Genomic DNA, 25,592 nt, shown 5'->3' with positions numbered 1-25,592 from the left:
GAGCGCTACATTACCCACAATCCTCTCCGCACAAGTCCCGGTTTAATACGAGGTCCGATCAGGTCCAAGATCGTTGACGACAAACAGAAATGAAAACCGACCACAGACAGACAAATGTTGTCAAAAGTTCTCCAAAGTTCTGCAGCTGGACGCCACAGTAAGATTTTCAGAATAAGGGCACATGATTTGTGTTTTATTTTGTCACAGTTCAGACAGGATCAGAACGTCCTGATTGGTCAACCAGATATTTGGGTTTTTGTTTTTAAACCCATCGTTTTTTTTTGTTTGTTCTGATCCAATCAGCTGTAGTGTTAGCTGATGCAGCCCCACTTCCTCCACAGGCCATCCAATCAGCTATCTCTGCGCCTTCAGGAAGTCCTGACTGTCCAATCAGAGTGCAGGGGGCATGTCCAGCAGGGGGGCGTGGCCCATAGACTCCCTCTTATAGGTCTTGGGGGGGAGTTTGGGGACACTGTGACGGGGTGGCACAGGGGGACCATCCAAGGGGAGGAGAGGAAGGGGAGGAGAGGGGAGGGGCATCTTCTTGGAGGCAGGGGTGGGGGTAACAGGTGTGGGTGGAGGAAGGGGTGGAGAGGTGGACGAGGCAGCTGCAGCGGAGCAGATGGAGGGGGAGGCAGAGGTGGTGGAGGGGAAGAAGGCCTGAGGGAGCAGGTCACAGCGGGAGCGACCCTGAGGCGGGGGGAGGAGGTGAAGAGGAGAGCTGAGGGGCTCACGAGGAGGAAGGGAGGGGGGGCTGTCAGGCGGAGATGATGACGACAATGACGAGGAATAACGAGGTGGGAGGAGCTTACAGGTGGGCTGACGAGGAGGGACAGCGGGTGGGCTGTCCAACTTTGACATCATCTGTTGGGGGAGGAGAACAGGAGGTGGGAGGGAGAAAGAGTCAGTGGGGAGGTCAGACAGGTGCACATGAAGTTCAACTGTAGTCAATTCACTATTCTCATGTTCTCATCATGTTCAGTGAAAATGAAGTCACTATTGATAATAGTGACAGTAGTAATAATAGTGATAATATTCATAGTAGTGATAATAGTGACAACAGTGATAATATTGATAGTAGTGACAGTAGTGATGGCGGTGCCAGATGTGAGGATAGTGATGGTACCTTGGAGGGGGACGACTCAGCAGGAGCAGACTCTGGTCGTCTGCGAGGAGGAACAGGAGGAGGAACAGGCGTGTCCTCGGAACCCCGACTGAAACTCACCATGGAGGAGACCGAGGAGGACCCTGAGACCAGCCAGGACAGACACACTGTTAGAGGTACTGAGAAAACACACAGTGGAACCTAACAGAACACAGTGGAACACACAGTAGAACCCGAGAGAACACTGACTAAAACCTGAGAGAACACGCAGTGGAACCTGACAGGTGAGTGAGTGACAGGTGAGTGAGTGAGTGAGTGAGTGAGTGAGTGAGTGAGTGAGTGAGTGACAGTTGACTGACAGGTGACTGACTGACAGGTGAGTGCGTGACAGCTAAATGACAGGTGACTAACAGGTGAATGCGTGACAGGTGACTGAAAGGTGAGTGACAGGTGAGTGTGATGTGTGTGATGAGCAAATGTACGGAGAGTCAGGAGGGGCATACTAACGTGGACCGTGAGGCAGAGAGACCACAGCAAAAATACTGTCGCAGGCTGCAGAGTGAAAAGGAGAAACACTGTGAGAGGAGGAGGAAGAGGAACAGAGGAGGAGGAGAGAGAAGGAGGAACAGATTAGGAGGAGGAAGAACAGAAGGGGAAGACGAGAGGAAGAGGAACAGAGGAGGAGGAGAGAGAAGGAGGAACAGATTAGGAGGAGGAAGAACAGAAGGGGAAGATGAAAGGAAGAGGAACAGAGGAAGAGGAACAGAGGAGGAGGACGAGAGAGAGAAGGAGGAACAGATTAGGAGGAGAAGGATCAGAGGAGGAGGAGGAGGAGGAGGAGAGAGAAAAGCAGGAACAGATTAGGAGGAGGAGGAGGAGGAACAGAGGAGGAGGGAGGAGGAGGAGGAGTTTAGTGGGTTAGTTTCAGTGACTGGTGGGTGTGTGGTCAGTGGGCGGAGTTAGTGTGAAATGTTAGTGTCAGTGACCGGTCAGCGGGCGGAGTCAGTGACGGGTGTGTGTGGTCCGTGGGCAGGTCTTACTGGAGTGGAAGGGGCTACTGGGACCCTGCGGCGAGTCGAAGACGCTGCCTACGTCTGTGGAGCTGGAGGCCGCGGAGGCAGGGGGTGGAGTCAGAGGGGTCCGGGGGGAGTTGGGGGCGGAGACCGCCCCCCCCTCGGCTTCGCTGTCAGGGATGCGGCTGTAGCTGATCTTCCTGGGCTCGTTCTGCAGAGGTGTTGGGTGGCGCATGGTGCCGGGCCTCGCCGAGGTGGGCCGGATCCCCGGTGACTTCAGAGGACAGGTGTACTTCTTCACCTGCAGTGGGGGAGGGGCACGTGAGTGTCCTCACGGTGCTACTCACAGATTACATGCTGACCTCAAACATGACGAGGCGTCGCCGTGGTGACGCTCGCACACTTACGAAGCGAGGTAAGGAGCGGGCGTTGCGCGGCTCGATCTCCAGAGACTTGTTGAACAGGTGATCAGCGAAGTCCTTCTCCGACAGGTCCTCCATCGGGTTCAGGTTCTCGAAGAACTTCTGCTCCACAAACAAACAACACACTTCAGCTCACCGAGTTAACTCGTCACTGTAAACATGAAGTGACGTCGCCCTGACTGACCCTGATGTCGCTCTCCCCCCGCAGACAGTACGGCTGGTTCTGGTACTGTTGGATCTCCCCGGTGATCTCCGCCACCTTCCTCCTCTTACTGAAGTTTATCAGGTCTTTACCGTGACGACGCAGGAAGTCCGGGTTCCCCTCCTCCGTCTTCAGAATGTTGGTCAGGTAGATACCTGTCTCACACACACACACACACACACACACACACACACACACACACACACACACACACACACACACACACACACAGGTGTTGGTTGTTTGACCCCTGACCCCTGTACTTCCTGTTTCCCATGTCCCTGGAAAGTGGAGCGTACCAAAGAAGGGGACACAGGGGGGGTTGATTGAGCGCAGTTTAGCGAGATACTTCTTGTAGTGGTCCTCGCTGAGCTCGTGAGCCTCCTCCAGGATCTTCCTCTGCCGACTGGGGATTTGCTGCAGAAAAACACAGAAAAAAATAAATATCACATCTGAGTCATAACGGAGCTCATTACTGTTTGATTTAGTTTTGGATTTATTATGACTGATGACGATGGTGAAGAGCAGGTGTGGAACAGGTGTGTCTGTGTGCAGACAGGTGAAGACGCCTGGATCTGTGTTGTTACCTCGAATGTGTGGTCCAGTCTGTAGACCGGTGAGGAGTTCATGGCGCTGACGACCTCCAGAACTCCGTTAAAGTTGTTGAGTTCCTGAAACACCTGCAAGATCTCGATGATCCGAGAAACGACGGCGACCCGCTCCTCCAGGTTCTCCGTTTCTACGATACATCTGCAGATAGGCAGCAGGTAACATCAGCTGACTGCACAAGCTCACCTGCACCTCCCAGTGTGTATTGAGTGATGTCAGAATGATGTCAGAATGATGTCTTACTTTTCGAACCACAGTGTGAGGTTGGTGGTGTGTCGGATCATCCGCAGCAGGTTGGGGGAGTGAAGCTCTTTGTCCTCTTTGGTCCACACACTGCCAACCAGCTCAGACGGCTGCACTGCCCTGCAGGTGAGGTCAGAGGTCACAGTGGTGTGTGAGACAGGTGTGTGTGTGTGTGTGTGACAGCTGTGTGTGACAGGTGTGTTACCTGTAAAAGTCGGATTCGAGCAAGGTGAGCTGGCGGGCGATCTCGATGGGGTGAAGGGTCATGAGGTCGAATTGCTCTGTGTTTCCTGGTTTACAGGTGTGCCACTCGATGGGAGGAGGAGAGTTCTGGAAGGTGATGCTGTGACTGGGCCCGCTCACCTGAACCTGCTTCTTCCTCTGGATGATCTTAGTGATTGACTCCACCCACTTCCTCATCGCTTTACCTGCGATACAAACCATCATTCACATGTTTACTGTGATACAACCTGATACCGTCACACCGTAGCTGTCTGAACACCAGTACAATTGGATCAGTACCGGTGCCGATTAGCGGTACCGCTATTGATAGTTATTGATCCTACTCCTCATCATTTGGTACAGAAAATAAAGGTGTTCTGACAGATGTGTACCTCTGACTGAAGCGATGAAGTCTTCCAGTCGACTCAGCAGGTGAGCGTCTCTCTCGAAGTCGTAGAAGTGATGCTCCACCCAGTGCCGACACACGTTCAGCACTCTGCAGGAGGAAAGGAGGTCAGAGAGGAGCGAAGACTCTGAGGTCGGTCATGTGACTCCTCCAGCAGGAAGCGGTGTTTACCTGAGCTGCACCGGCTGAACAAACTCTTTACGGAACCGTTTGAGTTCAGCGCTGAGCGGCTGCTCCCCCCCCTCCATCTGATCCACGTCAGGCGGCCTCGGCTCTGGGATCTCAAACCTGTAAACACAACACACCTCAGACCGGCACAGGGACCAGAGACCAGTATCTGGACCTGAGACCAGGACCTGAGACCGGCATCTGGACCCGAGACCGACAACCAGACCTCAGACAAACATCTGGACCCAAGAACGGCACCGGGACCTCCGTCCTTCAGAGACCTGCTCTACCCTCCGGTCTCTGGTCTAATCTGGGTGGAGAAGATTTGTCCTGCAGCACAATCATGAGCCTAAACACACCTCACAAATGAGTTTCTGTCTTGAAGGACTCTGGTTAAACCAGTTCTGAACACTGAGGCCGACCCGTCCGTGGTTCTAGTTAAACATGTGCGCTCACCTCTCCATGAGCAGGTCCAGCAGCTCCTGAGGTTTACAGAAAGACCGGTAGGTGGTCAGGAAGGTCCGCACGAAGTTCGGATCTGAAGAACAAAACAGAGCCACGAAGATCAGAGATCGTAGACAATCTTTGCACTCAGGACCAGGACCAGGACCGTTTTCAGAGATGAATGATAAACGACTAAATAAAGCTTCTTTTTCACTACTGGTCCTGAATATAAAACACCTGTGTGACATCATTGTATTTAAACACCTGTGTGACATCACGCCTCACCTGCGTACATGTGAAAGGTCAGTCTCTCGATCAGTTTCAGGACCGTCCCTGCTTTGATGATGGGGATCCCGGACTTGGACTGGACGTTCTCCTCGAACACAACGTTCTCCTCGGAGTCAGGTTCTGCGAAGCGGTACACGTCGGCCCCCGGCAGTCTCATCTGCTCCTCCTTCTCCTCTTGCAGCATGGCCGAGTCCAGCATGCGCTCCAGCGTGCTGCGGTACTGCAGCGAGATCAGCGCCGCCATCCATCCGTTCTTCTCCTCGGCGGACTTGGCGGCGAACACCACGCTGTTGCCGTCCTTCAGGATGATCTCGAAGGCGTGTCGGTACTCGCCCTCCTTGTCATCCTTGTCGTTGATCTGGACTTTCCGCATGAAGAACTTTTCTTTGAGCCGGTACTCTGCGGCAGAGCCGGCGCCTGGCAGCCGCGGCGGGCCGTGGTTGGACTTGCAGCAGATCATCAGGCCGTCGAACAGGAAGATGTGGCGCTCGTGTTTGGCGCCGACGCGGGTCAGCGTGCCCTCCATGATGAACTCATTGCAGCACTGGCCGATGTCCTTCCCCTCCCAGCCGTCGATGTTCTTCTGGATCTCGTTCATCTTCTTGATGGCCAGGTGCTTCCCCTTCATCTGGTGGCTGTAGAAACGACACGCCGACTCGCTGCACACCAACGAAGAAGAGTCAGAGCACAGGAGAAGAAGAGGAGTTAGTGAGGAGGACCTGACGAGGCTCAGGATCAGGGTGGAGGTCTGATTTTTTTTTTTTTTTTTTTTGGGGGGGGGGGGGTTTAGTTCTACGCCCGAAACTGGTCTCATCAGGACCGCCTTGAAATTAAAGGAACAGTTCGTCCAACAGCTGCTGCTCCACCTGTGAGGAGGGAGGGAGGAGGTGGAGGACAGGTGGAGGAGAGGAGAGGAGAGGAGAGGAGAGGAGAGGAGAGGAGAGGAGAGGAGAGGAGAGGAGAGGAGAAGTGGAGGTTTGCTGTCCACCTGTCTCCTGCGTGTGATTAGACGTTAGCCACAGACGTTCATCTATAAACTGAATGGATCAATCAGATCCATCCATCGATAAATCAACTTTTAAAGTTTGTTTCTCTCAGATTTGAATCAGTTCGACTTTTCGCCTCTGTCCACCTGACAGGTGAGACAGGATTGTTGTACAGGTGAGCCTCGGACTGTCACAATAAAAGACCTCTAAAATGTGTAGTTTGATCTGTCGTCAGGAGACACAAACACCTGGTCTGACAGCTGATCAGGTTATTGAGCGGTCTGCTGCTCATTAATACCAACAGGGAGTTCATCATTATGGTTCACTGCATGTTCCTGTACTGACAGAACACACTTGGTTTTAGAACATAAGTAGAACATGTGGAACATCAGGAAGGAACATTTAACATTTTAACACTGAGAGAAATAAACTTCCTGTTTTTACTTCAACACAACATGTTGACTTTACATTTCAGGAAAAGGTCAAAAGGTAAGTGAGTAAGCAGGTCGATCAGATCGATAGATACACACATGGATAGACACCTCTCCCCCCCTCACCACACACACACACACACACACACACACACACACACACACAAAACAGGGTGAACTGTTCATTGGGTTGGTTTTCTACATGTTCATCATGTGACATTTGGGTCAGTTCTGATTGGACGACGTGTTTAGGCTCTGTACAAACCGGTGAGCACGTCCAAGAGGATGTGAGGTCACAGCAGGAAGACCTCCAACCTCAGCTCGGAAAAACAGCTGCACTGTGACATACAGACACAGTGACATCATCATCACAGTGACGTCAGGAAGTCTGAAAACTGATGGTCAGAAATGAGCGGACTGCTCCATTATTAGAGAGTCTGTTGTTACAGCTGGATAATCAGTTTACAGTTAAACCCCTGAAGTATGCAGCAGATGGAGGCTTTCACCAGGCTCCACCCCTAACAACCAACAACAACCACCACTACCAACAACCCCCAATAACAACCTCCAACAACCAACCACCACCTCTACCAACAACCTCCAACAATCAACAACCACCTCTACTAACAACTAACAACCACCTTTACCAACAACCAACTCTACCAACAACCAACAACCACCTCTACCAACAACTAACAACAACTAACAACCACCTCTACCAACAACTAACAACCACCTCGACCAACAACCAACAACAACTAACAACCACCTCCACCAACAACCAACAACCACCTCTACCAACAACCTCCAACAACTAACAACCACCTCTACCAACAGCTTCCAACAACCACCTCTACCAACAACCCCCAACAACAACCTCCAACATACAGCAACAACCAAAAACCATCTCGACCAACAACGTCTACCAACAACAACATACAACAACCTCCAACAACCAACAACCAGCAGCAACCACCTCCACCAACAACAACCACCAACCACCTCCACCAACAACCTCCTCCACTTACATGACTTACAAGTCATCACATTCTTTTTTTATTTACATTTATTTACACAGCATTACTACTGTTTTGGAAACAGGGTTGTAACTCCACCATCCTCCATCTAACTATCTACCTCCGCCAGCCTCCATTGACCTCCGCCAGCCTCCATCGACCTTCACCGGCCTCCATCTAAGTCCACCGGCCTCCATCTACGTCCACCGGCCTCCATCTACGTCCAACATCCTCCAACTACCTCCACCATCCTCCATCTACCTCCAAAATCCTCCAACTACCTCCACCATCCTCCATCTACGTCCACCGGCCTCCATCTACGTCCACCGGCCTCCATCTACATCCACCATCTACCTCCACCACCCTCCACCAGCCTCCATCTGCCTCCATCTGCCTCCATCTGCCTCCACCAGCGTCCATCTACCTCCACAAGCCTCCATCTACCTCCACAAACCTCCATCTACCTCCACAAACCTCCATCTACATTCCACCCCTTGGCCTCCCTCCTGCAGAACAAACACTGAGCTGCTGCAGTAACACAAAGAAAGAAAAAAGTAACTTCACCTACGTCCTCATGTCCACCTGTCAGTCAACCAGCCACCTGTCCTCCTCCTCTTTGTCGTCGTCCAGGTGATCAAAGTAATGAAGTTAAAACTTTATTGAACTCGGCAGCAGTTTTCCTCTCTGTGCCTCTCAGCTCTTTTCTTTCTAACAGAGAACAATAAGCAGCAGAGAAGCTCCGCCCACATGATGACGCTACTTCCTCCTAACACCCCCCCACCCCCACCTGCGACCCCAACGACCCTCCCCTCCCCATCCTGGTTTATTTTGGTCCAAAGGGAAACACAGAGGATGGGAGGAGTCCCAAATGAGTGTGTGTGTGTGTGTGTGTGTGTGTGAGACTCAGTGTATGTTTGGTGTGTGGACAGTACTGTATGTTTGTTGAACTCTTGTGTGTGTATTATTGAGTGTGTCCCTGACCTCTTGCCGTTTGTGTGTCAGTAGTTTGTGTATCTGCCGGTTCTGTTTAGGTAATCTTTTCAGTGTTTGGTTCTCGGTTCTGGTGTAAGACCATCTGAGTTAGACTTAAAGTCCAATCACTCTGGTGGTGTCTGTACTGAACTGGTCTGTACAGGTGTTTGTACAGGTGTGCTTACAGGTGTGCGTACAGGTACGTACCTGAGTCTCCTCTTGGCGAGGCTCCTGGAGCAGATCCTCTCCATGCTGCTCTGCAGGTTGAGCAGAGCTGTGATGGCCTGTTTCAGACACTCTTTATCCTCCTCTTCCTCACTCTTCTCCTCCAGTTGCTATGGAAACACATGGGGGTGAGTCATCAGGAGCACCTGTACAGGTATTCTTTCTTTAACATCAGCTGCAGATGAGCAGACTGCAGACCGTTCATGGTCTGACGAAACCTAACTGAATAGATATCAATGAACCAGGACAGAACCAGGACCTGGACCTGATCCAGAACCCCACCTTTTAAACTGCTGCAGAGACTGTGCTGACCCTTAGAGTCCAGGATCAGAACCAGATCAGGCTAAACCTGCTGCCCCCCCTCGCACCCCCTTCAGCTGTGAAATAATCTGCAGAACATGACTGGAAGTATTTCAGAGATTTAACCTCAGCAGGGACAAAGCAGCTTATAGCTGCACTGTGGAAAGTCCAAGACCAGGACCGGGACTGGGGCCGGGACCAAGACCAGGACCAGGACCAGAGGATACTGGTCTGACTGGAAACTAACTGCAGAAACCAGTGAAAGACCTGTCAATCAATCTGTGTCACAGCAGCTGAACTCTGCAGGTGGGCGGGACTACACTTGGACATTCGGCTCACTGATTGGTAGATTTTTTTATTTTAAGATGAATCAGATGATCCAATATTTATTTACTTCTGTCAATAATGTGTCTCTATGGCGACTGAACCATCCACAAGCAGCAGGACTGGACGTGGTTCAGTTGTAGAGGTGTCGGACAGGTGTAGGACAGGCGCAACATAGCTTAGGACAGATGTAACAGACATAGGACAGCTGTAACAGGCGTAGGACAGATGTAACAGACATAGGACAGCTGTAACAGGCGTAGGACAGATGTAACAGACATAGGACAGCTCTAACACAGATGTAGGACAGGCGTTGGATGGGTGTCTCACCTTGAGGATCTCAAACAGGTGCAGACAGTGGTAAACAGGAGTGAGCAGCAGTCTGGGCAGAACATACTGAACAGCTTCTTTAAAACCTTCACAGATGGACTGAAGAGACAGAGACAGACATCATCATTATCATCATCATCATCATTATCATCATCATCATCAGTGTTGTTGACTCTCAGCAGGATGTAACTTTTACTGAAGTTTTAAATCAGAGCTGCTCACTGATCATCTTCATACTGTTACTGACAAACACTGACTGAGAGGGACACACACACACACCTGCTGACTGACAGGGACACACACCTGCTGACGGAGGCTGGTTCACCTCCACCTGACCCAGACAGACAGGTGTGTGATGTCAGAGGCCAGGGGGCGGGGCTCACCTGGAGGTGGAAGGAGGCTCCTGGTTTGGACACCTGACTCAGGAAGTGTTCGTGGAAACCAGAGCGCAGGATGTCCTGAGTGTACGTCTCGTAGGGGTCAAAGGCCAGCTCCTGTCAATCAAACACACATCAGGAGTCAGACAACACCTGGTATATTTTATTTTCTGCTGTTTTATTTTATTTATTTAATATATTTATTTCATTTTTATTTTCTGTTATTATTATATTTTATTTAGTTTAGTTTTATTTTGCTTTGCTTCGTTTTGTTTTGTGCGACCGGGACTTCAATAGTTTTATACGTCGTAGATGAATCTGTTGGTCCTTTCCCTACAAACGTGAGACCTGTGTGTCTCTCAGTGTGTTCTGATCCGTTCTGGCTGCTTTCAGCTGTGCGTTTTGTCTCCTGATCCTGTTGGAGGACCGTGACCTGTGACTTAGACAGAGCTATGTGACACTGGGCAGCACGTTTAGCTGTAGAGTTCCTTGATATTCTTCAGATTTCAGTGAGCTGATTCAAGGCTCCCTGTGTCAGACACAGCAATCAGAACCTGAACCAGAACTGGACCTCCACAGTGTTCCACAGAACCCGACCTCCTCCTTGTTCCACAGCAGGTATGATGCTTTGTTCTTGGAGAACTTCAACTTTTTCACCTGGCATGCTGTTCAGCAGTGTAATTTAGTAGGCGTACAGTGACTGGTGTTAAATTGTTGTGTTATGAAGTTATAACTGTGAGGAAGAAGGTCATACAGGAAACAGAGGAATCTTTAAATGGTCACCTGGATGTAACTACAGTTATGTGAGTGCCTATAGTTTCCTACATGACGGGGTGGTACAGGACGGTTATTAAACACAGGTAGACCAGATGTACCGGTACCCAATTAATCAATCAATCAATACATCCATACAGGTGTACACACCTCAGCCAGGTCCTCAAAGCAGCTGCCCACCAGAGGATGAGGACTTCCTTCATCCGTCATCTCCACCGTGTCCTCGATCAGGCCGAGCAGCTTCACCGTCACCTCGTGGATATCTACGATTCGACTGAAGATACTGTCCACGTCCTGCAGATCAATAACACCAATTAGATCAATATCACAGATCAAATCAATATAACTGATCAGATAGGTGACTGATCAGACAGGTTATTGATCAGACATGTCAGTGATCAATGAGGTTATTGATCATACGTACGTGCTGGGAGTAGAGCATGTGGCTGGAGATGAAGGGCTCCCTGAACACCTTGATGAGCAGGTTGAGCTGTCTCAGGTAACGTCGGCCGTCTGCCATGAAGCTCCGCACCTGCTCATAGTAACTCTGATCCTCATTGGCTGATGGCTCCTCGTCCATCAGTGGGAAGCCGCTGATGTCCTCCTCATCCTGGTGGAACATGTCCATCAATACCTGCAGACAGGTGAGGCGGACAGGTCAGGTGTGTATATTACAGTTTGTGTGAGTGTGAATTACAGTGTGTTACAGTTTGTGTGTCACAGTTTGTATAAGTGTGTATCGGGGACCTTGTCGGCACACATCGCCACGGTGATGTCCTGCTGAGAGATCTCGTAGTGTCGGATGTTCCTCACGTAGTTTCCTGCCAGTTTAAGGATGTCAGCAGAGATGTACTCCAACACGGCCACCATGTACACCGACACCTGGTGGTCGATCTTATAGCCCAGCACCTCCTGCACACAAGCCACAGAGTCGGAGCAGGGCATTGTGGGAAACAGCCAAAGCAGGGCATCATTACATTTCATGTAGCTGACGCTTTTATCCAAAGCAACTTACAACACACCGATGGTACACCATCGGGAGCAATTTTAGGGTTCAGTGTCTTGCTCAAGGACACTCAGGCATGTGGACAGGAGGAGCTGGGGATTGAACCACCAACCTTCCGATTAGTGTGCAACCCACTCTACCAACTGAGCCACAGCCTCCCACAATCATGGTAAACAGAGTCAGAGCAGGGCATCGTGGTAAACAGACAAAGCAGGGCATCGTGGGAAGCAGAGTCAGAGCAGGGCATCATGGGAAGCACGATGTGTGTGAGTTTGATGATGAAGATGCACCTTGAGCAGGGGGTGGATCTTATCGACGGGCAGAGCCAGCGGGTTCCTCCTCTTCCGCTTCTCGATGGCGGCCTGAGCATCAGCGATCGCCCACTTATCGATGGGGTAAGGAAAACTCTTCTGGACCCGCTCCTAAACAGAACCGTGGAAGACCAGGTGAGGACAGGAATCAGACTAAACTAGTCCAAACATCTGGACCGATGTGATCCAAATATTTGGACTAATCAGGGTCAAAAATATAGACTGACGTAATATAAACATCTGGACTAATCAGGTCTAAGCACCTGGACCGATGTGGTCCACAAATCTAGATTGACGTGGTCCACACACCTGGACTGACATGGTCCAAACACCTGGACTGACATGGTCTAAACATCTGGACTGACATGGTCTAAACATCTGGACTGATCAGGTTCAAACACCTGGACTGACGTGGTCCAAACATCTGAACTGATCAGGTCCACACATATGGATTGATGTGGTCCAATGAAACCAGGTTTCTGGGTCAACAGGACACACCTGTGCTTTGCTCTGATTGGACAGCTGTCTGTCCATGTATGTACTACAACCAATCAGCTGCTGTGTGTATTCTGACATGTCTGCAGCCGGATCACATGAACATGATGATGTCATGATCAGCTGACTGCTCTGACAGCTCTGATTGGTTGTTTACTGCAGGTTTCTGTCTCAGTGTGATCACCTGACTTGACACATCACCAAACAGGAACACGCCACACATGATCTGAGCCTGAGGAGCAGTGAGGGGTCAGAGGTCAGGGGTCAGAGGTAAGGGTGGGGTAAAACACCAGCAGTGCGTGGTGCTTTTCAGACAGCACCTCATTATCACTGCATCCTCCATCAGCTGGAAACAAGAAGCACCAGACCAATCACATTGGAGCCTCCGTGATGTTATCACCACAGACACGTCTCTTCAGCTGCCTTCAAATTAACTTTATTCAAACAAACTGAATGAATGTGAATGTAAACAGACTGTAGTTTTATTAGTCTGTGGAAACAGTGATTTACAACATAAACTAAGAAACTAACAAAACAGATCTGTCCACCGCATTAAACAGCTGTGATCATGAGGTGTTCTGACCGCAGCCTGGTTCTGACACTGTGGGTCCAGTCTGTCACTGATACCTAAAAAACTGCGGTTCTGTTGGGTTCAGAACGCTGAGTGACAGACTGGAACGGTGTGTGATTGACAGTGGAGTGTCTGTGGGAGGAGCCAACAGCCTGAACTGACCTTAACAGGAAGTGAAGGACATGAAGAGCGACGACGACATCATCATCATCAGTGTAGAAACAATTAGCTGATTTTTTTTATCAGAGTCTCTGAGGAGTCTTCATCACCTCACAAATCAGTGAGTTGTGTGTTGAGTGTCTGTGTGTACTGAGTTTTGTACCTCCACATCCTGCACACTGCGAGGTTGAGCCTGACACAACATGCTGAGCAGCAGCAGGATTAGTTCCTCGATGTACTGCAGCGCCTCCTGCTGGGACACCAGGTTAGGATGCACCTGGTGCAGTACCTGTAACACACACACACACACACACACACACACCTCAGTGTTTGCCTTTTATTAATTTATTTGATCAAAATCAAAGTGAACCGTGAGTAGCTGCAACATGAACGGACGCACAACAAAGACACACAACGAGGCTGTGAGCACAGAGCGCCAGTCACACCTGTAGAACGTGTAGAACGTGTGTCACACCTGTAGCGCGTCAGTCACACCTGGATGAGACTATAAGTTTCACTGATTTCTTCAAATCAATTAATCTGCTGATTGATTTCATGTGTCGTCAATAAAGAGAACCTGAGCTGCAATAAAACGACAATGACTATTTTACAAGAATTGTTTCCTGATCAATTAAGTGATCGATCAGCTCCAATCACACGTTGGCTTCAAAGGAAGCTTTAAACAGAGGAAACAGGAAATGGACACACAGGAGGTAGATAAAGTGACCAACTCTGAAGATGATGTCACAGACATGTAAACATGACGTACTGTCCCTTTAACAGTTTACTGTAACAGCGTCACACTCACACCTGTGTGCAGGCGGGTTTACTGTAAATACTGACCTGCAGAGTTCTGTTTGACCGACAACAAACTCACTTCACCCACAACACCTCAGCCTGCTGTCTCAGACCGACTTCACTGGAGCTCTTTAAAGAGGATGAAGTTCCTTCAGCTGTAATACCACCAAGGGCCACTAGAGACTCCATTTGACTTCTCTCATGAGATACAGAGAGGGGGCGGGGCCTTGCTGCATGCCAAGGCTCCCAAGTGTAACACTCTGATCTACACCTCAGTATATCCCACAATGCATTTGTGTGTGTACCTTCTCTAGGGATGGCACCAGCAGGCCTGTGTGTGTAAGTTATGTATATTGTGCAGTACATTACATTTAGCTGACGCTTTTATCCAAAGCGACTTACAACGTGCCGATGGTACACCATCGGGAGCAATTTAAGGTTCAGTGTCTTGCTCAAGGACGCTTGGGCATGTGGGCGGGAGGAGCTGGGGATTGAACCACCAACCTTCTGATTAGTGTGCAACCCAGTCTACCGACTGAGCTACAGCCTCCCTCCCAGGGCCACAGAGAGACTGACCATTCACACTCTCATTCACACCTAAGGGCAATTTCTAGAACCGCCAATTAACCTGAGGTGCATGTTTTTGGATGTTGGGAGGAAGCCGGAGTACCCGGCGAGAACCCACGCAAGCACAGGGAGAACATGCAAACGCCGCACAGAAAGGCCCAGGACCGGATTCGTACCCAGAACCTTTTTGCTGTGAGGCGACAATGCTAACCACTGCACCACTGTGCCGCCCTGTGCATGTGTTTGTTGTGTAGTGTGTGTTTGTTGTGTTTGTTGTGTAGTGTGTGTTTGTTGTGTAAAGTGTAGTATGTGTTGGTTGTGTAGTGTGTATGTTGTGTAGTGTATGTTGTGTACCTTCTCCAGGGAGGACACCAGCAGGCCTGTGTGTGTATGTTGTGTAGTGTGTGTATGAGGTGTAGTGTGTGTGTGTGTGTGTATGAGGTGTAGTGTGTGTGTGTTGTGTAATACGTGTGTACCTTCTCCAGGGAGGACACCAGCAGGCCTGTGTGTGTGTATGTTGTGTAGTGTGTGTATGAGGTGTAGTGTGTGTGTGTGTGTGTATGAGGTGTAGTGTGTGTGTGTGTTGTGTAATACGTGTGTACCTTCTCCAGGGACGGCACCAGCAGGCCTGTGTGTGTGTGTGTGTGTGTGTGTGTGTATATGAGGTGTAGCGTGTGTATGAGGTGTAGTGTGTGTGTGTGTATATGTTGTGTAGTGTGTGTGTACCTTCTCCAGGGTTGTCCACAGCAGGCCTGTGCGTGTGTATGTTGTGTGGGTGTGTAGTGTGTATGTTGTGTAGTATGTGTGTGTACCTTCTCCAGGGACGGCACCAGCAGGCCTGTGTGTGTGTGTGTGTGTGTGTGTGTGTGTGTGTGTGTGTGTGTGTGTGTGTAGTATGTGTGTGTACCTTCTCCAGGGACGGCACCAGCAGGCCTCTCCATTTCGGTGCGTTGTCCTCGCTGAAGAAGTCGTACTGCAGCTGCGCCGCCTGCATGGCTGCTGCGGGGGTCTGCGGGTCTGAGCGCCGCAGCCGGACACACACGCACGGTTTCCCGGTTTACATGAAAGCTGTGAGGGTCTGTCTGGGTCCAGCAGGGCGGGTGAAGCCGAGAGCCTCAGAGCATCCAGGACGATCCTCGAGAACAGCCGCCGGCACTGCGACCATCCTCGGCCGCGACACGGAGAGCTGGCCGCGGCCAGATGCTCCACAGCTAGCCGTTAGCTCCTCGGCTAGCAGCTAGCGGTTGGGTGTAGTTCCTCTCACCGGGATGAGAGCATGCTGGGTCCGCTCCGCACCGTCGGCACCGGGACGCAGCTCAGCTGGTTGCCGGGTGTTAGCCTGTTAGCACGTAGCTCTCCCGCTGACGTTAGCGGCAGGTCGCCTACATCAGCAGCCGGTTGGATACCGAGCTGACAGGTTACCGGCCGCTGTGTTACCGTCAGGCTGGGCGGCGGGCGGACTCCGACGGTTACCGGGCGATCGGTGTGGTGGATCAGCGGGCTCCTCGGTGCTCGGCGCTCCGCTCCGCTGCTAACATTTCACCGACATACAGGCTCTCCAGGCGGGGCGGCTCTGTCACTCCGACCCCGCGGCTCCAGGACGTGTCCGCTCCCCTGGCTCTGTCCCCAAGACTCTCTCTGACGGCGGCTCCGGCCCCGGGCCCCTGAACGGCGGACAGTCACCGAGCTAACGGCAGGCAGTTGTTGTGACTCCGGTGTGCTTTACCGTAGACGGTGGAACGGCTGGGCGTGCGCAGTGGAGAGATGACGTACATGGGCGGGGCTTTTCGTCTTCTTCTTCGTGTTCTTTTGCTCTTTTTGAGGTTTGTTGCGGGTTGCAGCCAGCGTTAAGATGCATTAGTGTCCCACGCTGTATCGGAGTGTAGAACAGAGTTTAATATCCCATAAAGAATACAAGTTTCCACTAAATTATTTTTGCTCAGTTCAAATTCAGTTCTTCTCATCTTCATTATTTCCCTCTTTAAACCGTCTTTAGCATGTTACACTTTAGTGTTGGATGAGTTCTTCTTCCTCCACAACGCTCTGACATCAGTCCAACATCAGCCCTAGAGAAAACAGAATTTATCATCATGTAGAAGACTCACCTGTGACCTCTGACTCACCTGTGGACTGGTACAAGGTGAGTTAACGAAGCGTCTGAACAGACTGATATTTCAAACTCATGAAGTTAGACAGGAGCGACTGAAGTGTTTCAGTTTAACTCCATCTGTTACTGCAGAGTGTGTGTGTGTGTGTGTGTGTGTGTGTGTGTGTGTGTGTGTGTGTGTGCGTGCGTGCGTGCGTGCGTGTGTGTGTTTACAGCAGACAGATTAGTGATGCAGCAGTGTGTATGAAATCCTGCTGACTGATCTCACTGGTTCATAAACACCTACAGAACCGGATCATCTGGTCTCAGAGATCTCACAGAACCGGATCCTCCTCACGAAGCTGCTCTCTCGGTGCTGCCTGTTCGTGGTTTCCGACAGTATAAGCGTCAGAGCCTTCATCTTTCAGGAGTATTCAGGAGAAATAACGACTCTTGTGAGTTCTGTTTTTACAACAGAACATCTGAGAACCAGATGAGGTGCAGAGCCACAATAACACATTAAACAATTTATTATTCATTATAAATACATCAAATAAATACAAAACAGGAGCAGAGACACTGAAGTCTGACCATGTTTATATTGTTTATTTACATCTAAACAGCAGGAGGCCAACAGAAGAATGAGGAGACACTTTCAGTGTCAAGCAGAGCAGCAGGGGGCAGCAGAGGGCAGCAGAGAGCAGCAGGGTGCAGCAGTGGGTAGCAGAGGGCAGCAGGGCGCAGCAGGGCGCAGCAGGGCGCAGTAGAGGGCAGCAGGGTGCAGCAGGGGGTAGCAGAAGGCAGCAGTGAGCAGCAAGGGGTAGCAGAGACCAGGGTGGACAGAAGGTATCAGAAAGTACAGGACAGTTGGGGGACCCCTGTCCATCCCTGGTAACCATGGTAACCCACAGGAAGGTTCAGGTCTCCGGGAAGAGCCTGTATCAGAGTAAAGGGACTGGTCTGGTTCTGGAACAGATGTTCTATTATAAATGTTCCAAAGGTTCTGGACATATGTGACGTTGAGTCTGTGACTCCGCCCTCCATACATGCCACCAGGCTTATATAAAAACACATGTGTATGTTTGCAGGCGGCTGTGATCTCTTTTATGTTTGCAGCACAGCGCCTCCTGCTGGAGGACACTGAACATGTCTTCACACATTAAACACATTACATTAGTGCAGGACATTATTTTATTTTGAAAAGACAGCCCGCCGCTGCTGTTCCTGAGTGACGGGGTAAGAGGTGTAAAGGTCTCCGCCAGTCTCTCCTGGATGAGACCGGTTCTGGTCAGAAAGGCAGCAAAGAAACGGACGGTGATGGTTCCACTTTGAACTGGTCTAAAGGACTCCACCCACCCCCCCACCCCCCCCCCACCCCCGACAGGTAACTGACACGCCTCCTTCACCTGTGAGTCACAAAACGTTTATTGAAATGTTCCAGAGTGTTTCTTTAAGAGTAAATATCACTGACACCTGTTACTTCTCAAAGTTATAAAGGAAGAAGACATGCTGGGAAAAGATAATCAGTTCGTCCAATGACCTCACTCTGTGATGTTTTGTGGGTGGAGTAACGGGTGAGGGGCGGGGCCAATGCTGCAGACAGATTTTTTTTTTTTTATACGGTGATGTTGTTACTATGTGTGTGTGTGTGTGTGTGTGTCTGTGTGTTCTTGTCATCTGGTCACAACAATCTGCTGCTCCAAGAATAAACAGCAGCCTGAGGACGTGCTGTCCATCGGCAGGACGGACGTGAGGCTGCACAGCTGGATCTTCATCCTGACGTCAGCTCAAACTGAACCTTCTGAAATCAAACGCTGACTCGTTCTCATCGACTCTGTCGCTGCTCCCTGATTGGACCACAGATGTTCCAGACCTCCCCTGTCCGGCCCCGGAGGGACCAGGTCCAGGGTCCAGGTGAAACCGTGATACGTTTTGTCCTGTGGTTCCGTTGGTGTTTGATTTCTGTACAGTTCCACACTGATCCAGTACAGAGTGTGGGTCTAAAAGTTTTGGACCAAGACCAGGACCGGGGTTTGACAGGTAGTCCTCAAGGCTGCAGGTAAATAAATAAACAATGTGACTTCCTTTCCAGTCTGAGAGGTGCTCTGTAACCTGGACTCACCAGGACTCACCAGGACTCACTAGGACTCACCTGGACTCACCTGGACTCTTCAAAAACCAACTAACTGATGAGTTGATCAAATGAAAATTAATTTGGAGATCAATGAATCCTTCTGTTTTTTGAAAGGGAGAACTGTTCATTGATACACCTGATCACTGACGTTACCTGTGACCACATCCAGCAGTGATGTCACAGAGTACAGTGGTACACCTGTACATCAGTCAGACCCTCCAGGACTTCACAGTTTTTTGATTGTTTTGGAGGGTTTTTTTTGCAGTAAAATTGTCTGAATCTGCATAAATACAAAAGAAAACCCCACTTATTTTAAACTCCATCCAAATGAAGGTGGAGTCATGCATGATCATTTCCTGGCAACGACCTCACCTCACAGAAATACTGTAGCTCTCTTATTTTTAAAGAATCATGGGGCTACACAGAACATCCACTGTCTGAATAAAAGCTTTAGATGATTTGAGATCATCAAAGAAACAAAGTGTTCATGGGCTCTAACACGGACTGATCCGTTATTTTTGTTCATAAAGCAGCTTTTATTTTTGAAAAGTGTACTTAGTTTTTCCTAGGGAACTTTATTTTGAAGGAAATATTGCAGAGAAGGTAGAGTTCTGTGATTTCCTGGAGGACCTGAACACAGCAGAGAGTCAGCAGGAACTTCAGGGATCAGATCCACCATCAGTCTGTGACATGAGACCCAGACCGGGTCTGAGTCCCGGTTGGGCCTGGCTGACTCATCTCGTGTATTTTCAAATGGTACATTATTGTCCACAACAGAAACAGACAGCGGGGGGCGCTGAGCCGAGGCCAACTCCCCGCCTACAACAGTCTGTCCAGAACCTGGTTTATGAAAACCTGCTTCAGCTGATCCGGACCTCAGTCGTTCATCCCTGCTCCGTCCCCTCATTTTGATTGACAGCAGCTCAGACGGATGACTCACGGGCCGTTTTGGATCGCAGCGCTCCGGCCCGGCTCAGGAAGGGGAAAGTGGTACCGAGACAGCCGGACGCCACGGTGAGACCCAGACTGGCCCAGGCACAGCAGATGGACCAGCCATACCCATGATCCACGTCCGCCGGCAGGCCGTAGATGAAGGGCGGGTTTCTGGAGAGGTCATAGGTCACACTGGCTGCATACGTACACAGAGAGATGGTGCAGAAGATCCCTGAGAGAGGAGAGACCAGAGACCACATTAGAGACCACATCAGAGACCACATCTGAGACCATATTAGAGAACAGAGACCACATCAGAGACCACATCACAGACCACCACAGACCACATCAAAGACCATATTAGAGACAAGAGACCACATTAGAGACCACATCAGAGACCACATCAGATATTAGAGACCCCATAAGAGACCACATCAGAGACCAAAGAATACATCAGAGACCACATCAGAGATGACATCAGATACCATATCAGAACCAAAGAGCACATCAGAGACCACATCACAGACCAGAGACCACATCAGAGATCAAATATCACAACAGAGACCAAAGACCACATCACAGACCGGAGACCACATTAGAGACCACATAAGAGACCAAAGACCTGATCAGAGACCACATCAGAGACCATATCAAAGACCTTATCAGAGAACAGAGACCAGAAACCGCATTAGAGAACACATCAGAGAACAGAGACCACATCAGAGACCAAAAACCACATCAGAGACCACATCAGAGAACACGTTAGAGACCACATCAGGGACCAAATCAAATACTAGAAACCCCATCAGAGACCACATCACAGACCAGAGACCACATCAGAAATCACATCAGAGACCACATCCGAGAACAGAGACCACATCGGAGACCACATGAGACCACATTAGAGACCACATTAGAGACCACATCAGAGACCAAAGACCTGATCAGAGACCACATCAGAGACCAAAGACCACATTAGAGACCACATCAGGGACCAAATCAGATACCAGAAACGCCATTGGAGACCACATCACAGACCAGAGACCACATCAGAGACCAAAGAACACATCAGAGACCACATCAGAGACCACATCAGAGACCAGAGACCACATTAGCCACCACATCAGAGACCAGAGACCACATCGAGACCAGATCAGAGACCACATAAAGACCGGATCAGCGACCAGAACTGGTCAGACACAGTTGACATGTACTCTGCAGGTAAAGGTAAATGTCTGTCCGGTCGTCATGGAGCTCCTTATGTTTACGTTCCTGCAGCAACGTGTTGAAACAAACTTTCCTCTCTGATCTGCTTCCACAGTTGATCACATGCATTGATGAGCTTTCCTCTGTGAACCCTGACTGTCACCAGCAGGGGGAGACACGGCTTACCTGCCATGAGGAAGAGCAGCCCAGACACGTGCTGCGTCAGACTCTCCTCCCAGAAGAAGCCCACCGACGCCACGATGCTCCCACACAGCAGGACGGCCGCCGCCATGCCCAGAAACCCAGCCGTGATCCGCCGCAGGTCTGATGACCAGAGACATGTCACATACATGTTACATACACGACCCATACATATAACATGCTACACACATAACATACATGTTACATACATGACCCATACATATAACATGCTACACACATAACATACATGTTACATACATGCAGACACATGTTACATACATGCAGACACACATGTTACATTCATATAACATACATGTTACATACAGACACACGTTACATACATATAACATACACATTACATACATGCAGACACACGTTACATACATATAACATACACATTACATACATGCAGACACACAGGTTACATACATATAACATACACTTTACATACATGTAGACACACATGTTACATACATGTTACATGCAGGCACGTTACACACGAACACACACAGATTCACACACAAAGTAATGAGTGTGGTAATTGAAGAAAGACAGAGTGTTGCCTTGGTAACTGCCTCCTGCCCACCCCCCACTGTCCCTCAGTACTGTTATATAAAAGTGTCATGGTACGTTTCCATGGCAACCGGTGACAAGCAGCGAGGATGGCTGAGAGAACAGCGGCCAGTTAAGGGACTGTTCATGTTGAAGCAGCTGAGAACATCCAATCTATAATCAATAATCTGTCATCAATCTATAATCAATAATCTGTCATCAATCTATAATCAATAATCCGTTATCAATCTGTAATCAATAATCCATTATCAATCTATAATCAATAATCCGTTATCTATCTATAATCAATAATCCATTATCAATCGGTAATCAATAATCCGTTATCAATCTGTAATCAATAACCCGTTATCAATCTGTAATAAATAATCCGTTATCAATCTGTAATCAATAACCCGTTATCAATCTGTAATAAATAATCCGTTATCAATCTGTAATCAATAACCCGTTATCAATCTGTAATAAATAATCCGTTATCAATCTGTAATCAATAATCCGTTATCAATCGGTAATCAATAACCCGTTATCAATCTGTAATAAATAATCCGTTATCAATCTGTAATCAATAATCCGTTATCAATCGGTAATCAATAACCCGTTATCAATCTGTAATAAATAATCCGTTATCAATATGTAATCAATAATCCGTTATCAATCTATAATCAATAATCTGTTATCAATCTATAATCAATAACCTGTCATCAAACAATAGAAGGCAGAGGTTTGGAGTGATGTCAGCGGTTCGATAATGATGATAAACATAAGGAAACTCTGGTAGAATTACAATGAAGTCTGGTTGGGATTCAGTGTGTGTGTGTGTGTGTGTGTGTGTGTGTGTGTGTGTGTGTACTCACGCAGCAGGTGCCACTCATCCTGTTGGATGGTCCTGGTCAGGTTCAGAGGGATGTTCCTCAGTCTGATTGGCTGAGAAAAGTGATACTTCACAGCTGTGCAGCGATCTGCGATACCTGAAGAGTCACACAGATGAGACACTTTAATGTCACACACACACGCACGCACGCACGCACGCACGCACGCACACACACACACACACACACACACACACACACACACACACAGGATGTACCTGAGCAGATGTCATCAGGCCAGGACCAGAAATAACCAGGACCAGAGCTGTGTGTACTGTGTGAACGTGTTGGACTTGGAGGTGTCCAGGTGTCTCTGGAGGACACTGAGACTGAACAGGACCTGGAGGACTGAGAGTCCTCACACTTGTTTCAGGCTCTAAAGACAGACTCTGCCCAGGTGCATTATGAGAGCTGCAGGATGCGGCGTTTGGGGACAGGAAGTGTGGATGTAACCCGACACCACATCACGTATGTGCAGAGGTCCCATGTGGTCTGCCTCGGACCATCGGGACTGAGCTGGACCCCCTGGTCTCCGTCTCGCTGTCTCGCAGCATCAGACAACACGTGACCAGGAGTCTGCCTCTACTGCCGACCTCCTCAGGGATCGATGGGTCTAATGTGTTCTGAGCTCAGGGTCCGGCCTAATGCGCTCCAATGATATGTAACATCAGGTGAGCTGATGTGATCGCAGCGCACTAATCTGATGTTTGGTCTGAGTGTTGTCGGGGCAAGCTGCTCTCTTCTCACCATCACCGACCGACGGCTCTCAGGTCGGCAGCCTGCCAGAGACAAACACTGCAGTCGTCACGGAGACCGTGACACCAGTCTGACACCAGTCTGACACCAGTATTACAGTCCTACAGTACTACAGTGGTACAGTACTATAGTATAGTTTACTGCAGTACTCTGTGTACTGTGTTTAATGCAGATTATTATTGATCATGTGATTAATATCACGTTCGGTCATGATGTCAAATGGTAAACGTAGTTATGTAACATTTGTGTGTCCGTGTGTACAGGAAGTATCACCACACAAACACACACACACACACACACACACACACACACACACACACACACACACACACACACAGCTTTTATGTGTAACATAAACAATCAGTCCAGTGAGTTACTGTGACCTGAGAGTACAGATGTTGTATATGTGTCATTGTGTGTACATTTGTCATTCTGTGTATAGTTGTATATGTGTGTACATTGGCCATTGTGTTTACATTTGTCATTGTGTGTACATTTGTCATTGTGTGTACATTTGTCATTGTGTGTACAGTTGTCATTGTGTGTACATTTGTCATTGTGTGTCTACATTTGTTATTGTGTGTACATTTGTCATTGTGTGTGTACATTTGTCATTGTGTGTACATTTGTCATTGTGTGTACAGTTGTCATTGTGTGTGTACATTTGTCATTGTGTGTATAGTTGTATGTGTGTAGTTGATATCCAGATTAATACTTGTATTAATGTTCATGAATGTGACGTCATTGTGTGTAGAAGTGCAGTCAGTACATGTGTGTACCCTCACGGTTGAAATGCACTTATTGTAAGTCGCTTTGGATAAAAGCTTCAGCTAAATGAAATGTAATGTACTGTAATGTACTTATATATATTTGTGTGTGTGTGTGTGTGTGTGTGTGTGTGTGTGTGTGTGTGTGTGTGTCTCTGTGTGTGTCTCTATGTGTGTGTGTCTGACCCCGGTCGATGAGCTTGTCGATGTCCGGGTCCAGGCCCTTGAAGTAGCACTTCCTCCACAGGCCGTAGTGGGTGGAGAACAGCGGCCTGCCGCACTCGGTCTCCAGGATGCCCATCCCCAGGATCGCCCGCCAGTTCTCCAGCAGCTCTTCCTCTCTGCTGCCCACATGCACGGGCTTCATCAGCGCCACGTCCCGTAGCCGGGCCCCGCCACTGCCGGTGTCCACCAGCGGCAGGTGGTAGATGGGCATCTCGCGGTTCTTCTGGTCGTTGGAGTCGGATCCGTGTCGGTCGCAATTGTCCTTGTGTCTGCGGGTGTCGGTCTCGTACCAGTGGTCGGTGGAGATGGCGGTGACCAGCAGCAGCAGGGACAGCACGCTGAGCGCGAGGCTCACCGCAGACACCGTCACCGTCGCCGGCCGCGCTCTCTCCATGGTCGGAACATGGACCGAGCCGTTCCCGGTCCCGGAGCAGGTCCCGGTGCTGCCGTTCGCTCGGTTCCCGCTGTTCCCGTTACTCGGCATCTTCAGCTGCCATCCTCGCGCCCGTCAGCCGTTCCTCGTTTGCCCTCGAGAGCGCGTTGTCATGCCGACTGACGGATCGGCGGAGTGCGTCAAGATGGACGCAGGTTTTATAGCAGCGCCGGAAGTCCACTGAAATGCCTTCAAAATAAAACTGCTATTCCTGCAAGACATAAACACGGAGGATTTCACATCCAGAACACAGCAGAGGAACTTGAGGCGTGGTCACAACAACAACAACAATAATAATCACAATAATCACAACAACTATAATAATAATAATAATAATCACAATAATGATGATAACAACAATAATCATAACAATAACAAGGATCATAACAATAATGATAACAATCATAACAACAATAATAATAACAACAATAATGTAATTATAATATTCTCTCTGAAAACGTCACATCCACCAGACAGATATTCTCTCTGATGACGTCATGTTCTACTATACCGATGTTCCCTCTGAAGGTGTCACGTTCTACTGGACAGATGTTCCCTCAGTCGGAGATCTTTCATGGAGTCACGATAAACATTTGCTATCCCAGCAACATCCAGGCAAACAACCCATAATGCACCACTGTGTGCATT

The 25,592-nt window shown here is 49.3% G+C and overlaps 2 protein-coding genes across 4 annotated transcripts; both read right to left on the bottom strand.

The window, feature by feature from the left end:
- Positions 1-225: 225 nt before the first annotated feature.
- On the bottom strand, positions 226-16,515 carry LOC138208866 (son of sevenless homolog 1-like). Of its 3 annotated transcripts, XM_069167062.1 has the most exons (23): positions 15,672-16,515; positions 13,563-13,688; positions 12,154-12,285; positions 11,605-11,769; positions 11,282-11,491; positions 11,008-11,151; positions 10,090-10,200; positions 9,707-9,805; positions 8,735-8,862; positions 5,120-5,781; positions 4,847-4,928; positions 4,394-4,510; positions 4,209-4,312; positions 3,800-4,022; positions 3,595-3,714; positions 3,330-3,492; positions 3,042-3,159; positions 2,725-2,897; positions 2,526-2,642; positions 2,146-2,419; positions 1,613-1,657; positions 1,127-1,248; positions 226-864 (listed from the first exon to the last, which is right to left on the bottom strand). In XM_069167062.1, exons 1-23 carry the CDS (start codon positions 15,756-15,758, stop codon positions 391-393), a joined length of 3,996 nt encoding a protein of 1,331 aa, XP_069023163.1. In that variant the 5' UTR covers positions 15,759-16,515; the 3' UTR covers positions 226-390. The 3 variants fall into 3 exon arrangements, with proteins under 3 accessions (XP_069023163.1, XP_069023164.1, XP_069023165.1); XM_069167063.1 differs by lacking the exon at positions 1,613-1,657; XM_069167064.1 differs by lacking the exon at positions 13,563-13,688.
- A 1,744-nt stretch (positions 16,516-18,259) lies between these two features.
- Positions 18,260-25,091, bottom strand: tmem178a (transmembrane protein 178a). Its single transcript, XM_069167615.1, has 4 exons — positions 24,473-25,091; positions 22,749-22,862; positions 21,310-21,447; positions 18,260-20,149 (listed from the first exon to the last, which is right to left on the bottom strand). The coding sequence occupies exons 1-4, from the start codon at positions 24,993-24,995 to the stop codon at positions 19,908-19,910; spliced, it is 1,017 nt and encodes a 338-aa protein (XP_069023716.1). The 5' UTR covers positions 24,996-25,091; the 3' UTR covers positions 18,260-19,907.
- Positions 25,092-25,592: the final 501 nt, after the last annotated feature.

This window comes from Embiotoca jacksoni, unplaced genomic scaffold (genome assembly GCF_022577435.1).
Source record: "Embiotoca jacksoni isolate LCO1_2020_lvr unplaced genomic scaffold, fEmbJac1.0.p SCAF_4, whole genome shotgun sequence".
NCBI classification, from domain to species: domain Eukaryota; kingdom Metazoa; phylum Chordata; class Actinopteri; family Embiotocidae; genus Embiotoca; species Embiotoca jacksoni.
The sequence above is the reverse complement of the archived record's forward strand: the minus strand, read 5'-3'. Positions and strand labels throughout refer to the sequence as shown.

What these genes read in the sequence shown, in the direction of transcription:
- tmem178a (XM_069167615.1), bottom strand. Translation starts at nt 24,995, where the DNA reads ATGCCGAGTAACGGGAACAGCGGGAACCGAGCGAACGGCAGCACCGGG. An exon ending in CGACAAGCTCATCGACCGGG is followed by an intron (nt 22,863 to 24,472) that starts GTCAGACACACA and finishes GTGACTCTTCAG; the next exon opens with GTATCGCAGATCGCTGCACA. An exon ending in GGATGAGTGGCACCTGCTGC is followed by an intron (nt 21,448 to 22,748) that starts GTGAGTACACAC and finishes TCTGGTCATCAG; the next exon opens with ACCTGCGGCGGATCACGGCT.
- LOC138208866 (XM_069167062.1), bottom strand. Translation starts at nt 15,758, where the DNA reads ATGCAGGCGGCGCAGCTGCAGTACGACTTCTTCAGCGAGGACAACGCA. An exon ending in GACCTTTCACATGTACGCAG is followed by an intron (nt 4,929 to 5,119) that starts GTGAGGCGTGAT and finishes TTTGTTCTTCAG; the next exon opens with ATCCGAACTTCGTGCGGACC. An exon ending in CTGAGTCGTCCCCCTCCAAG is followed by an intron (nt 865 to 1,126) that starts GTACCATCACTA and finishes CTCCCCCAACAG; the next exon opens with ATGATGTCAAAGTTGGACAG.